Raw genomic sequence first — 15,893 nt, forward strand, 5'->3', positions numbered from 1 at the left:
TGTGTTAATTTGAAAAGACGAATAAAACAGTGGTAGTTTTGGCCATGCTCAACATGTATTGTATTTTATTCGGCTCTCGTTTAACATACCAAAAAGAGAAACATGTGGAACTGAATCGGTTTGCAAATTTCATACAAAATAGAAAGTAGCGTTTCCTAGTTTGCAATTCAACACGCAGCAACCGAGCTTTGTCCCGATAGGAAAAAGGCGGCCAGCATGGCGCTCGAAATGATCACAATATTGTCCATTGACGAAACGACTCACTTTCAGAGTGAGTGAAGCGGTCGCAATGAAAAACAAAACAACCGAGACAAATGATCCAAATATATCGGGTCCAAATCCAAGAAGTGCGATCATCTTTTTTGATACACTTAACAGTACGATTAGCTTAATCTCTACAGTTAAAGCAGCCATGTCTCGAGCGGAAAATGTAAACCTAAACGCGTACATAATAATTATAATTCACTAAAGCTAGTTAGCAATTAGACTTTATCTTTATCTTCAAGGCTTCTTTCTTTCGTTTGCTTTACGAATCGTGAGGTAACAATCAATCAAAATAAAAAGAGAGGAGGGAAAACTTCAGCGAACAATAAAAGGAAGGAAGTTGTGTTGCTTTCGAGAAAAGTGGCTGGATTAAAATGCATTTTGAGGAGAGCTCCGTAATTATTTGTACTCGGTTATTCGTTTCTTTTATATTTTCGCGGTAAATAGTTAAGATAAAGAGTTGAGAAGAGGAGGAAAATGCACAATACTTGTTATATTATGTCTACGCGCTGAAATGCATTTTAATTGATTCCACTATGTCTGTGCGAGGAAAAACAACACCTTCTTTCGAAACTACACCTACTCTCTCTGGGTCAAAGATCCTCCACCGCTGAAAAACTAAACCGAAACGAAAGCGAATGAGCTGAGAATAAATAAAAGGATGATGAGGTTATGGCAATTCGGGAATATATATAGATAGAAATATGTATAAAACAATCGGCTTGTTCGTATCGATACCCGCAAATAACCAAACAAACTTTACAACGGACTAGCTTACACGGAACCTACGAATGGGGGGCACAAAAAAATACGTATCTACCAAAATAGAAGTAAAAACACATAGAGGGTGGCTGCTCGGAACGAATCTATTGAGTGATCTCGCGTAAAAAAATATCTCGTCGAAATAACGGACTTACACGCTAGCACTTAATCAACTACAAAATTACATATCTTTCGACCAGCACGCCAAAAAGTCCACACTCCAACCTCTGGCGGTCGGAAGAACAGCAGTACTGCTGGGGGCGCCAGAGTCACGATTCCGAAAGCGGAAGGGGGGCCAAGTGTGGTTCGTTTGGCGGAAGGGGATTTGAAGGACATACGTCTTAACAAATTAAAATCAAAATGTACAGCAAATTGTTCTAGAAATCAGAGGACCGTTGGAATTTTTGGAATCTGCTGACGCGTGATCAAAGGACCACTGGAATAGATGAGAAGTCATTACGTTGAGGCGTCAACACTGCTCAAGGTGGCATAGAAATATGGACATTTCTCGTTGACCAGCGTTAGACGGCTAACGCGGATTCCAAATATTCGAACGGCACTTCAATTACCCGATTTTTAACCTTATCATACCAAATTAATTTTTGACATTCAGGTCCTTGAATTATGTAGCCGCGGAACGGTCTTTTCAGCGTGCAGCATCGGTCAATAAAGAATTTTTCGCTGCTCGATCTCAGAGCAGAGGTAAATAATTATGTACGCTTTAGTTTGGCGTGAGTAACACGTTAGCGTAGTTGGTGTGAAACAAAAACGACGTCCGGGCCCTGGCCGGCCGAACGAGGATTCACTTACGTTGCTAGATTCATATCACATGTACTGCAGCTACTACGTCTATTTTTTATCGTTTACAAATAGTTGGTTTTAATAATATATAATTATATATGATGCGCGCGCGAGTGTGTGTGTGTGTGTATGTCGTTACGCTTACCACTAAGCCTACTCTGGCTAACTTTAAAAAATTGAATCTCAGACAAAAATAAATATTATTTCTCCTTAACTGTGTACTCTCCTATTTTGAGCCAATATCACAAATTGTTGTGGGCAGATTTCGCAAAAAACTGTTGACAGATTGAATTTTGGTAATTTGTTCGTACCTTCCACCACCTGCACCACCACATAATATCTCCTCGTGGCGCGAGCGGAATAGAACAGCGAAAGTTGTTGAATACGAGCGAGATAATATAATTACGATAGACGAGAGATAGAGAGAGAGAGTTACGGTTACAAGAATTATCATACAAGCTGGATAAAGTGCGCGGTTGGTTACATCTGTCGACAATTAAAAGCTTGCTCTCCGCCATGATAAAAAAGGTTGCGACTCCGACCCAGACGCTGACGAAAAGGGACTAGACTCAGCCTCCTCACTCGGGCACGATTTTCAGCGACTGCGCCCGCCTCCTCGAGGGAGGCTTGGCCTCGTCTCACATCTCCTCCAGTCCGCCCCCAGGAACACCGGCCTTCACCTTGTCCAGGATCGTGTTCACGTAGTCGGTTGTGTTTCCGGCGATGTGCACCCCTGCTAATAGTGGGCAATTCAGAAGTTTGGCACATGAATATCAAAAACTCCGACAGACATTTCATTGTGATGCAAGTTTTTTTTTGTAATATGTTCTTGTTTGACCCCAGAATTATTGGATTGAGCTAGTAAAACGGGCAAAGGAATTTAATTTTTGACAGTGCCAATCGATCTCCGAGGGTCCAAATAGGTTTGGCAGCCTTATCACTTGATCAAAATTTTGACATGACGTGCTACAAATCTGGGGGAATGTTAAAACTGTGATTTTGGCGGTTTTTGGTTTGAACCTAGAAAAAAGAATACTGGCAAACTAATAGAGAACCGCTCGCTTCTCTGTTCTCTGCGTTGTTGTGGAACATTTTACTGGGTACTAATCAAAAACAGCCAAAATATTTTCAGTAACGTTTCCGCAGACTTACAAACACAAGTTTTGGCCGTTTTATTCGGCTGCCTAGCCTAATTATGCCCCCCAGCAATCGATTTAAATTCCCGTGATACGTTAAGATTCCCAGGTTTAAATAAGCGATCAAAAATGGTATGGTTGGACTTACATTTTTTTTTTTGTAATTTTTGAACGTTCTCTGAAATCTTCGTATGTATTTCTTAGATTTTGAATTTGAATCAAGAAGTTGATATATTATTTCAACTTTGAAATACAATTCTTTTGTGGAAATAAAAAAAAATGGTAGGCATAAAATATTACTCTGTGCCATTCTCCTTGTTTTCTCGACATTCCTGGCGATCTCCTCTCGGGCCTCAGCGGAATCGTTGCCATAGCTGGTGACCACCATGCTTTTTACTTGCTGAATGGCGGCTATTAAGCGTTCTGTAAAACAAATATAGTGATCGTTGAGTCAAAGCACGCTTATTTCCCACTAATACACAAACTGTCTCTCTATTTATTAATCAAAGAGGTAAAATAAATCATTAGATTTAACGAGAAATGTTTCCAATTTTGCTCTACCAGTTAAGAATAATTTAAAACAATATTTGCTTTTTTGCCTAAATTTATAGTGCTATTTCATTACAAGCCGTGCATCTTTACATTGGAGACTAATTTTCCTATTTTATGTTTTAAAATTTTAGCTACGGTCTAGTCTTCATTGTTATAGGTCTCTTGAGGGTAATTTTGAATATAAGCTATTTTCATTTTAGCACACTTACTGTGTTCTATCTCCAAGCCAAATAGCTTGATCTTGTTTGCCTCGTGCTGTGCTTTCTTCTTCAACCGGCACGCCCTGCAAAAAAATAACGCAGAGTCTAAATTCAAGGACAAATTCTACAGCACAATTGTTTAACATTTTTTACCAACGTCATATTAATTTTAATATATTGATAACAATGCATTTTTTATATAAAAACAAGAATTAAAAAAATGATAATTGTACCTTGAGGCCAGCTTGTTCTTTTCTTTCCTCGACTTGGGTCTGACCGTGACAGGGAGCTCACTAACCGGCGTCATGTCGTTGATGATCCTGCCAAGCTTGTCCAGTTCCTTGCCAATTGTGTTCAGTTTCTTTGGATTTGGTGTCAGGTCGTTGCCATCACCTTTCCTCGCCTTGCCACTGAAAAATTAATATTTTATAACGATGTATTTCCTCTAGAGAACAGCTTAAGGAAATCCTCATCTTACAAATCTGCAAATGAAAAAGGCAATCACAAAAAATAAAAAATAAATCGGTGATGCATTGAAAAAATTAAATTCATTCAACAGGCTAGTATTTCTACCGTGAATAATTTTATTGTAAGTGTGTGTGCGCCATTTATTTTTAATTTATATTTTTTACGCAATAGGTGGGGGTTTGGTACCTGTGCTTGATGCCTCTGACGCTGCAGCTGGGGCTGAAGACGGGGTCGGTGACCTCATTAAGGTAGTGCGGGTCTTCCTGCTTGGTCTTGAGCACGAGCCGCTGTCCCTTGGGACCCTTGGCCTGCACGTTGTACTGCCAAAAATAGCGCTCCTTCTTTGAACCCTTAGGCCGCCCTCCGCGTCCAGAGCTGCCGCCCTCACCATCACTAGAGTCTGAAAAAATTGCATTAATTTTATTGATTAAATTAAATTGTAAATTTTAAATTCTTCGTTCAAATGGAAGGCAACAATCTTGTCTACGTTTATTTACTTAAAAGAAAAATTATGTCACCTCCGTCAGAAGAAAAGTCGTCATAGTGGTCGCTGTCGTCCTCAGAGTCAAATCCCTCGTCGTGTGAGAGCTCGTGCGAGGCTGGACTGAGAACGCCACCAGTTGAGAGGGACGAGGTGGAGCCGGCCTCAACCAACGAGCCCGTCGAAAGGAGGTGCTGCCTAGGCTCTCGGCGCTGCCAGATCTGGTCGAAGCCCAGGTGCGTTGGCGCCGACGACGACAGACGCGACATGGACGACGTGCTGGGTCCGGCAGTCGAGGAAAGCACATTGAAACTGCCTGGACTCAGTTGACTCGAATGCTACAACATACGCGAAAAATTTACGCAACACTTTAATAATAAATCAGAAGGTACGTTTTTAAGCAAAATAATTCAGGCTGCGTCTTTTGGTTTATTTCCTTTATTCCTTGTTATAGGTGGTTAGGCAATTTTTCAATCCATAGACAACAGTTTGGGAAAAAAGGTTTTTACAATTATTATAATTCAATTTCAAAGCAAATAAATTTTGACTGTAAGTTTGCAATTAATTTTTCCTTGTTCAATAATTGTTTTTTTTGCCATTAGTTGATTTCAGAAAAAAATGTGTTGCATGGCTTCGTGGAAAATTTAGTTTTTAGCTTTTAATGTTAATGGTTGGCAAATTCATGTAATATTTTCAAGAGTCTTGCAACTTTAATGCAAAAATATTTTTTCCGACATAATTTTCAATTTTATTAAAAACTGCGTCTGTTCTAGATTGAAAAAATACCTAAATAATCATCATTCAATTTTCCAGAATGAAAAAACTTTTACGTAAAAAAACACTGAACTATCGTCACTAGTAAAAAATCTGGTGAAATGTATTGCAGGGAAAATAATTTTATCCAACTCGTAATACCATTTTAAATTTAAATTGTGATTGCAATATAGAACAAATAAGTCTGAAGTCACAAAATTTGAGGTATTAAAAATGTAAATATTCTGGCAAATTAGTTGAAATTCCATGATTTGTGATCATAATAAGTTAATTAAATTATTGTAGCATGTGCCGATGTGCCAGAAAAAAAGCTTAAAAAATCTAGATGTGCAGTCCCAGTAATAATCAACCCGTAAATGAACGTTAAAAAAGCCTTGGTTAATAAATTTTGAAGTTGATTGAGTTATTTTTATATTGAATAAATTGAAATCGAATATCAATATACCTGCAAAGAAATTCATAGATTTCATGCTTAAATATGCCTTAAAGTCATTTTTTTGCTGAACATACCCCTCTTCAAGAAAAGAAATTCATTGGTTAAAAAAATTAGTTATTCTATGGTAAATGGTAATTAAATTGTTTAAAAATTTCAAGCAAATCTACATTATCAAAAGGGGCGCATGTTTAATCATTTAAAAATTAACTAATTTATGCATGTACATATTTAAAATGAGCAATAATCAGTATTAATATAAAAAGTACACAAGAGACCAAAACTACTTACTATTTTTGGAAAGCAGAATGAATTCCCAATTTTCGCATGTTGAAAATTACTTTTATTGTTCAAAAAGAACTCTCAATCCTCTTTAAGAGCTTCAAACTAATGTAAAATATCTGTTTCAAGGTTGTATGTGTATGAAAATAAATGGAAACCCATCATTTTTGGAAACATCCTTCAGACTCAGAAAATAAGAAAAACTTAATTAACGTTAAATTAAAAAAAATGCATTTGATTTCTATGAGCTTTCTTCCTATATTAGATGAAATTGAAAACTTACATCGGGCTCGTTGCGTCGCATGAGCAGCTCGTGGAGGGTGCTGTGCCTACCGGTGCTGCTATTCGAGGAGCCGGGTCGGGCAGGCGAGCGAGGAGACAATACGAGCGGTGTCTGCTGGCTCCCAGGACTGGGGATGCCGACGAACAGGTTCTGGCTGGCCGGCATGCTAGACGAGAGCTGCGTCATTTCCTTGAGGAAGTTCTGGCCATTCGAGGAGGGAAAGGAGGCTGTCTGCGAGTTTGAGTCGGTGATGGAGCCTAGGAGCGCCGAGTCATCTGGAAGGATGAGGTCGTCGAAGCTAAGGTCCTCCAGCAGGGTCTCGTCGTTGGCGTTCAGCTCCGCCAAGGTGGGGCCCTGAATCAAGTCCGCTTTGTCAACCTTGAAAAGCGCGGACAAAATAATAGAATCGTGTGTGACAAATCATAGTTAAAACCACTACTTAATGCAAAAATCAAACTCTACGAGAACTGTGTATTCGTTTAAGGAAAAATAAAAGCCGTACCTGCAGAATGTCGTCCTCCTCGTCCATCTTGAAGGTGCTGTCGTGGCACATGGACACCCAGACAGACGGCCCGACCGGATTAGAGTCCAAATTGAAGTTTCCGGTCACGGCCTGTGTAAGGGAAATGTCCTGGTTCGACAATATGTGTCCTACGAATTATTAAATCATACCTAAATTAGAAACAAAATAAATCTGGTTGAATCACTAAATTGAAACTAGAGTGGTTATCGCTCTTTGTCAAACAAACTTGTTTTTCTGTTTCGAATAAACTCTGATTTTCAATCAAATACAAATAGAGATTGCTGGAGAAAATTATTTAATTCCAAGATCGTCAACCTTATAATTTTAATGAATGAACCTACTTTACTAAATTTTTCAACACTAAATCTTAAAAGCATTAAATTGAAAAACTTTGAGGCTTTTCAATAATGCATACATACAATCTTAGAGACATGAAATGTGGTGTTTAAGAAAAATAAAAAATAACATGTGGACAGTTATTTGGGGAAACGCTGCAAATTATTGATTTCGATTATGTAACTTTAAAATAATAAAAAGTCGAGAAATATTGGCATATAAATCCCTCTTGACAATACGAATCGATTGGTGAGACATTTTTTACTTTCTAAAATACATATTCATTTTTACATGTAAGTCACTTTCTGGCTAAAACATCATTGTATAATTTGAAAAACATAAATTTATTCTGCAATAATAAATTATACAAAATTTGTCGTATCACAAATATTTTTGACAGAAAGAAATAGATTAATCATTTGTCTTTTAAATTTATGATACTTGATAGAAACATTTCATAGAAAATTTTCTTCTCATTTCATGAAAGTGTCTACATGTCTGATGCTTTTTTGAAGATATGCGGCGTTTCCTTGTTAGAGATACGAGAAAAAAAATGAATGCCTTATTTTCAAGAAAAAAACTGCTCTTCGAACGTTTTGAAAAAAATTGTTATTGGGACTGACCAGGGTGGGCGTTGTTGGCGTTGCCTAGGCTGGGCAGGGCGCCAAGCATCAGCGCCTCATCGAGGTCGTAGTTGAACTCAATGCCCCTGGTGGCGCCACCGCGCCGGTTCGGGATTGGCAGCCCCAAAGGGTTGTTGGCCCCCTGCGAGTCCATCGCGCTGCCGGGCTCCTGCTTTATTGGCGAGTTCAGGAAGAACATTTCGCCACCCCCGTACATGGGGTCCGCCATCTGGAGAACAATAGTTATAAAATTAAGTTGTTTTTCTTAATTGCCACATGGTTTAAAAGAAATTTCTTAAATTTTGCTTTAAAACAATTGTCGTTCAGCTCCAAATCAAAATTTTAGAATTTTGATCAATTTTTAATTATTTTAACCCAGTTGAGACGTTGTAGATATTGGTATTTTTTTAAACCGGAATGATTTGATAAATAGGGAAACTTCTGAGAAATTTAAATGGAAAATGTGGTCTTCCGCGTCTGTCCTGATTTTTACCTCAATGGGCCTCTTCCTGTGCGGTTAAAATTCGGTTCCTGAAGGAATTCACACGCACGCGACAGCAAGGTGTTACTCAATCTGTGGCCCTCAATAATCGAGCTGATAACCAAGGCTCCAAAGATAACAAAGCGACCGTCGGTTTTCTCTTAGTGGTGTTTGAAAACAGCTGATTGTGGCCCCCTTTCATGGCAGCTTGTAATCGAGTTATTGACAAATTCGATTTTCGATTTCCTCGACTCAAGTAGAGCACCAATTTGATAAAGAGGCATCGAAATTGATTCATTTTATCATTAGATGATAGAAAATTGAAAGTTAAGTTGCTCAGTCATAGTTGAATTTCAACAAGACTGTGAGAATAGAAGCTGTGAAGAAAATATTTACGAAATTTAATTCAAAATTATTATCTGAATCAGAGCTTATCTTGAATTATCAATAAATTCAATATTAATATTTGTCTACGATTTTGTCAGTAGATCTAATTAATTTTTTAGGTGTATTCGGTGCATTAAGCATACTAAAACAATCTATCCAATTTAAAAAATGGGATTTCAATTTATTTTAGAATCAATGAATATACAAAATTTAGGGTCATGTTGGACAATCCAATATTTTAAACAGGACTTGATAATGATATTGGTGCAGATGCGAAAGGTGAAGGGGAGCTCAACAATCAATTGAAAGTCGTAGTTTAGAAAGTGGCCGTTCTCTTTGAATCTCGATTAAGTTCAGTTGAGTAAGGTGGACATCAGATAAAAAATTTCTGATTTTAAATAACAAAACTCCTCCACTGTATTAAGCAATTTAGATTGCAAAAATAATGGACCTATTTATAGAAAAATTAAACTGTTTGCTAAAATATCAACTCCTCGCAGAAGGTGAAGGTCATTCAAATTTTTTTTTAACCCTTTGGTCCACGGGAACGGAGTGCAAACACTTGGCATTGAAATGTAGGGGGTTTCAACGCGTAGGAGGGGTGGGAGGAGGTGATTCACCCCGAGCTGGCGGATTTTCGTAGTCTCTTTTTGCTTTGGCGAAACGCGTGAGTGTGTCGGCTGGCGGGGCATTTCCAAACAAACAAGAATTGTGTGTATGTAGTAGTGCGAGTCATCGTCGGTCGGTTGGGTCGGTCAGCAGACTCGCGCACTCACTCACTCGGCATCGAAAATAAGAAGAGATTTCTGGCGTGTTTACCCGCAGCGCGAGCTTTAAATACGTACTTAATCGGTCGGTCGGTCGGAGGCAGAGGGGCCGTGTTGCTTGGATGGTCGATAACTGCTGGCGCGCGCGCTATTTTTAGTGAGCCCCACTCCGTCAGGTTGGCAACGGAGTCCCTGGGCTGAGTGAGCGAGCGAGCGCTGCTGGCTGCCTGGTGTAAACAAAGCAAGCGAACTGAATATCGCTGCTTCATCGCCAATTGTGGCAACAACGCCAGCCAGCCGCACTGACAGCCCCCGAACAGGGCCCCCGCGGGGCCTGTGCCACCCCCAAGCCGTGACAAGGGCTGGGGGCGGCACCTGCACGCGGGGGACTACCCCAAGCACGCCGACCTGCCACTTCCTGTTTACGCTCTCGCTCGTTCGCACATGTTCACCCACCCAAACACCACCGCGCCCACGCGACAATTGATTTTCCGCGTGTATGATTCTGGGAAACGCTGCGAAAACATGATGAAGGAACCACGATAACAATAATAAAGGCTGCATCAGAGCCACAGCGTTTATTACATAATCGTTGCTGGGCACGCTGCAATCGATAATGCATTTACTCTACCCTGACTCGATTGAATTCGTTTTATGAAAATACATACAAAAATTAGAGGCTCACCCTGGAGGGCTCGAGGTCTTCTTCGATTATGATGTCCAGCCTTTCCGGGGTGGAAGTCTTCCTAATCACGTGTGAGTGTTGAGCGCGGGTCTCTGTATCCGTGTGTGTGTTGTGTATCAACAAAGGCGAGCGAGCGGAGAGAGAGGATGATGCAAGTGGTGCCTAGAAACTGCAGCGGACGCAGCGCTGGGAGGCGTGTGGTTGGTCGACTGCTGCAAACGATGCTGCAACGATTCACATGCTCCTACACTCGCTTCGGCGGATGACAAGCGCTGGGCCGCGCGAATTCGAGTGCGATTTGGCCGGAATCAACTGGATTCAGCCGCCTCGGCAGCGTATTATTCACTCGGACGAGGAAATTACTACACTAAAGGTCACATGAGAAGAAAAAGATCAATCGCGTTTCGTTCAGCAACGAGGCCCCGTAGTTCGGACCAATCACAGCTCGTCTCCCCTCGCAGCAGGCCAATCACGGCGTTTGTTGTTGTCGCCTCCCCTCCCGCTGATCGCGTGTTGTCGACTCAAAATACTGCCCTTTCCACCGCTCGACCAGCCATGTAGAAATTTCTCTCTTGTTTTTATCGCGCGCGCTCTCTCTCCCTCTAGCCAGCTCGTGCAATTCATTTTGTTTATTAATGTTTATTTACGAATTTCCTCCACGAATTTCGCATTCTGCCCCCCTTTTCGGCTGTCGAGGAAGGGGGCTCTTTGCAGCTGCCTGCCCTCGGAGGTAGGGCCAAAGTTTGCCAACAAACACCTCGCATGACGTCAAAAGGGGCCGTGACGTCAGCGCAACGCTCTTCCTTCCTCCTCTCTCGCGGGCCACGTGAATTCACAGCATTCAACTCCTTCGAGAAGTAACTGAACGGCTGGCGGCTGGCAAAATACAAACAACTACGATGGAGGGGGATGCGGATCTTAAAGAATTTTTATTTTATCTTCTTACTGCCCAGGGCGGCTGAGCTCCTTTCAAAAAAAATTTCGAGCATTTTCCTCATCGCGTTCGTTTGTATAGGAGGCGGAAAAGAAGATGTTATTGCACGGCGTGGCGCGGCCAACAAAACAATATAATCTTGCTGTCCTTGAGCCACGTGCATAATTGCAAGTGCAAACACTCCGCCCGCCTCCGCTGCCGAGTTATCGCACACTGCTCCCTCCCTTGTTGTGTTTGTATTCAAGCAGCTCTCTCCTCGGGGACCCCGCATGTCGGCACCAGCAGTCAGGGTTACCAAGCGTCTCAAAGGCCCTGAGGGCGGGGGTTTCCTTTTCCTCACACCGTCCGATTGGGAAAAAGCGGACGATGGGCAACCCTGATTTGATATAATGGGATGGGATAGGATAAAATTGTGTGGGTCGGCGAGTGTTGCAGCGCCTTGCGACATGCACGCCCCCTCCCCCTCCCCGCTGGCGGCTATTTGATCGTGGAAGAGTGCAACAGGAGTCGTGTTGCAGTTGCAGTGGAAGTTTTCCGCTGACTGAGACGAGATGTAGAGTTGAACAACTCGGCGTTTATTGTTAGAAGCGGTTGGAAGTTAGAATGTTAGTGGTGTATAGAGAGAGAAAATGCATAATTTCCGGACTCGCCAACCGCAAGGAGTGAGTTGCTTGCGAAATAATTCCTATTACATGCGCCGTCTCTTTATTCATCACAATATAACGTCCCGATGAGCAATGCCGCGGTATTCCAAGGTCTTTGATCCAATTTCGAAAGGGAATTCCCCCCATTTCGAATTCTAGGCTTTTGGATGGTGAAATCAGGAGGGTTGAGAATTTATAATAAAGACAGTCGACTTTTTTCTTCGTGCATTTAAGCACCAAGTGAGAAAAATGAATTTCGCAATTTTTAGACTTCTGACAATGAGCCCCACTTAAAGTCGTCCAAATCAACCTTGAAGTCACCTCAAAGCCTAATAAACTTTTGCTCAAAATCGTTCACTCGTCTCGTGAGATATTATATTTAATCTTATCCCCCCGAAAATCATATTTTTACTTCTCCAGCATTAAACTCTTGAAATAGAAAGTCGCGGTGGCTAAATAACTATCCATCATATTAAATAAAAAATCAACCTTTATTGAAAAGCTGATTCTAAGAGACAATTTTCATGAAAATTAATTTTTAAATTGGTCTCGTTGAGCTATAGTCAGCAGCATTAAGGTTGTACAGGGCTGGAGCAAAATAGTTGAAGGACTATGATAATATTCTCTATACATATTCTAAATTTTAACTAGGAATATCGAAATTCCTCGAGTAAACCACTTTTTTGGAGATAAATAAACAGGCATTAACTTAAAACATGATTTTTGATCAGAAAATAGGCCTCAAATTTAAATTTAAAAATGCTTAATATTTTTAAAAAAACCTTTCTAAATGCCAACCCTAAAAAATCAGGTTTGCATCTGTTGCTCGTTTCATGACGGAAGCCGCGGGGAAAGCAACATAGAGCAAAGTGCTGGCGTGTGCTGATAAGGCGATAACAGCAAGTTTCCAGCAGAAAATAAATAATAATGAGTCAGCCATCGAGCCATTGATGATGATGCTTGCAAAAGACGCGTGCGTCGTCGGCAGGTGTGCGAAATTCCACCTTGTCGGCTTGCACGCGGATATTATTGCCGCGCTGCTGTTGTCGTCCGAGCGGATCGGAACGCATTAGATAAATCAACGGACTTGTATAATGTCGTTGTTCTCAGAATCAAGATAATCAAAATCAATAAGTCTCGGGTGGGTATTTTGTTTTGCTTGCGCGCAGGCAGCGCGACTTGCGTCATTCGACGCCAGCCTGCCAGCCTCACTCTCCTCTCCGCCGTGGCGTGAGAGCAGAGAGAGATGCTTTGGCGAGAGAGCGTAAAAGAAATCTGGCCACGCCGATGGGGGACAATTCCTTGTTATGAGCCCGACACACAACAGCCTGTGACATCCGACCCACGCTGGCAGCAGTGGCGTCGCACCCCTTCTATACTCGGACACGTCGGAAAAAATTGCGTCTCAAAAACGGCACCTAGCTAGGAAAACCCTAGATCACTGATAACCGAAATAAAAAATTATGAAAAATATAAAATGACGAATGATTTCATTTAAAAATTCTGAACATTATTATTCATGCAATTTTACAAAGGGAGAAGAAGATTAAAAAATATTTGGCTTTTCACTCGTAAAAACTTTTGAGCATTTAATTTTAAATTGAGCTTAACCGATCTGAAAAATATGCTGATGTTTGGAGTTTGGAGGCAGATCAAACTATCCAAATTCTTGTATTTTCATTCGAGGTGAGTGAGTTTATTTTTTTAGTAATATATGAAATTTTCAGTATACAAATTATTTCCAAGGTCAAGTTTGAATATACTTTGTCTTTGTCTCAGCATACTTAAATTTCAGTATATTTTTACTTGAAACTAAAGAAATTCCCTTTAAAAAAACGTATGTTTTTTTAATTTCGCTTCCTTTTCTGGTTCAATTCTGCATTGTTTAACCACACAAGAAATCGAAATAACGCCACTGCGGTCGACAATTTGCATAATATAGAACACTCGACCGATTCTGATTCTCTTGTAAGCAGCACGGCGGCGTCATTCGTGCCGTAATATCGGGGGCTACACCCTACACTATACACTAAAGAGACGCTTGCGGAGGAAAAATTTGCACTCTGCCGAAGAGCGAAGCGGAAACCTGAAAAGTGCAGAATTTTATTTTCGAAATAAACAGCAGGTGCTGCTCGTTCTATAACGTATAGCGCGCGCTTTTCTTGTGTTGCCTCTGCTCTTTTTCTCGAAATTTCATTATGACTCGCTTTATTCTCTTCTTGCTCTCGCCAATTTGCAAATCAAATTAAACCTTTTCTGTTATACATTTAAATTTTCGGGGATGCACGTTGTGAAATCGCGAATAATACTTAACTTGATTATACAGCTGGGGCTCAATAAAAAATAGTGCGGCGCCAGCCGCTTTGGAATGCAAGGATCTGCGAGCGGAATAATTGGTTCGAACAGCGCAATTTCGGCCGCGCAGCGCGGATCAAGATAGAGAGAGCTAGCTTGGCGAAAAGCAGACGACCTTGACCATGATCAAGTGCCAAATCCTTCTACACCGTTCATTTCTTCAACCATGAACACACCTTCTTTTTTACAGGTGGCACCGATTTTTTCATACGATGAAACATCAAGATTTAAAGCTGATAAAATAAAATAAAAAACAACATTATCTTCATGGCAGCAATGGATAACGAGTTATAAAATAAGTCGTAGTTCCTTTAAGAAAATCAATGAAAGCACGATCGAGTGCGATTTAATAAGTTCTCTGATTATTTTCACAACATGTTTAGACTTTGATATTGCGAGAGAGAAAAAATTAGGTCTCAATTGGTGTGACAAAATACAATGCCCGAATCACGTTTCTCGATTGGAGCGTGCATGCGTACCATCGCACCGAGTATTCTGGGTCAGTGCTGTGAGAGTGTTTATTTATAATTTTATTGGATGAGAGCGAGAGAAGCGATCAATACACGTGTTTGCACACAATCACAATATCGCGGCGTGCGTGTGTGCCACGCGTGTATGCGCGTGGAGAAAACGATTCCATTCTGCGGGTAGCCGTGCGAAAGCGCGGAGGCCTTTTATTATGCCCGCTCATCCGCAAAAATAACAGGACTTAACACCGCAGCAAACAATTTTATTTGACTTATTTCGCGCCTCTGGCGGCCAAATTCCACGCTGATAGTTTTTTACCGTCGCCACCTAGCGTGCCAACCGGGAACTATTAACCCCAAACAGAACTACCAACTTGATATGAATCGCGGGAAAATGTTTTAACAGGAAGTTTTGTTACTTCCAAAGCTAAAGCCAAATTTGACAGTTTCCTGCTGATCACATTTGGACCTCGATGATCTAGCCTCGCACACCAGCAATACGTCACGTGGTAGCGGCAAGATTGCGCATCACTCAACAAACACAAGTTTTAATTGTTAAATTGATTGTTGCCTTTTACTTGCAAGAAACGGAAATTCGCATTTGGTTTTTGTTGAGCCATGCGCAATTTTTCCGCTACCATACGACGAATTAAACCACAGCCCCTGGAGTGTCGCGCGTATGCAACCAGCGCGCCTCGTGTGAGCAGCGCGTGGCATACATTTTCTACAATAAAGTCTCTGCAGATGCGAAAAGAGCTATATAATAGGGGCCGCATGTAGGCGTTGAATAAAGAATGTAGCTCCACTTCTTTTGGAAGAAAACTTTAGGAATGCAGAAATTCTACTTATTCGTTCACAATCCCAAGAATTTTGGACTCTAGCCTCTAGCTCACAATTTGCTGATTGCGGCTAGAGCAGACTGCGTTGGCTGAACCTTTTCGCGGTCTGGTGAGTATGGTTAAATAAGATTAGATCCACTAGGGTGCTTTTAATCTTATTTTTGTGTGTTTCAATATTAAGTTAAATTTGAAATTTAAAAATGCAACCAACATGTTTATTTTTTAGAGTCTTTGCAGATAAATTTTCTTTTTTAACAGGTAGGAAAGAATAAAGTTACTAGTTAATTCTCCACTTAACGATAAAATTAATCATCTTTCACAGTCAAAATTTGAATGAAAATATGAGGAATGACATTCTAAACAACAAAACCGTTTTGAGAAATTTGAAAAAAAAATTAAAGCCTGGAATAATTGAC

General features: G+C 40.8%; 1 protein-coding gene across 3 annotated transcripts; it reads right to left on the minus strand.

Annotated features, from left to right (window-relative positions):
• Positions 1 to 36: 36 nt before the first annotated feature.
• On the minus strand, positions 37 to 10,646 carry REPTOR (repressed by TOR). Of its 3 annotated transcripts, none has more exons than XM_065482576.1 (10): positions 10,239 to 10,646; positions 7,919 to 8,147; positions 6,939 to 7,087; positions 6,437 to 6,790; positions 4,702 to 5,002; positions 4,370 to 4,583; positions 3,949 to 4,125; positions 3,725 to 3,798; positions 3,264 to 3,386; positions 37 to 2,563 (listed from the first exon to the last, which is right to left on the minus strand). In XM_065482576.1, exons 2-10 carry the CDS (start codon positions 8,145 to 8,147, stop codon positions 2,466 to 2,468), a joined length of 1,719 nt encoding a protein of 572 aa, XP_065338648.1. In that variant the 5' UTR covers positions 10,239 to 10,646; the 3' UTR covers positions 37 to 2,465. The 3 variants fall into 3 exon arrangements, with proteins under 3 accessions (XP_065338648.1, XP_065338647.1, XP_065338645.1); XM_065482575.1 differs by having other exon boundaries at positions 37 to 2,560; positions 6,437 to 6,814; positions 10,239 to 10,645; XM_065482573.1 differs by having other exon boundaries at positions 6,437 to 6,814; positions 10,239 to 10,643.
• Positions 10,647 to 15,893: the final 5,247 nt, after the last annotated feature.

The sequence above is a fragment of the Cloeon dipterum genome, chromosome 3, assembly GCF_949628265.1.
Source record: "Cloeon dipterum chromosome 3, ieCloDipt1.1, whole genome shotgun sequence".
In the NCBI taxonomy this organism is placed as follows: domain Eukaryota; kingdom Metazoa; phylum Arthropoda; class Insecta; order Ephemeroptera; family Baetidae; genus Cloeon; species Cloeon dipterum.

Excerpts from the sequence above, each read along its gene's own strand:
- REPTOR (XM_065482573.1), bottom strand. The coding sequence starts at position 8,147 with ATGGCGGACCCCATGTACGGGGGTGGCGAAATGTTCTTCCTGAACTCG. Across the intron at positions 6,815-6,938 it reads AGGAGGACGACATTCTGCAG|GTTGACAAAGCGGACTTGAT; the intron begins GTACGGCTTTTA and ends GCGCTTTTCAAG. Across the intron at positions 2,564-3,263 it reads AACAAGGAGAATGGCACAGA|CAGGGGTGCACATCGCCGGA; the intron begins GTAATATTTTAT and ends GCCCACTATTAG.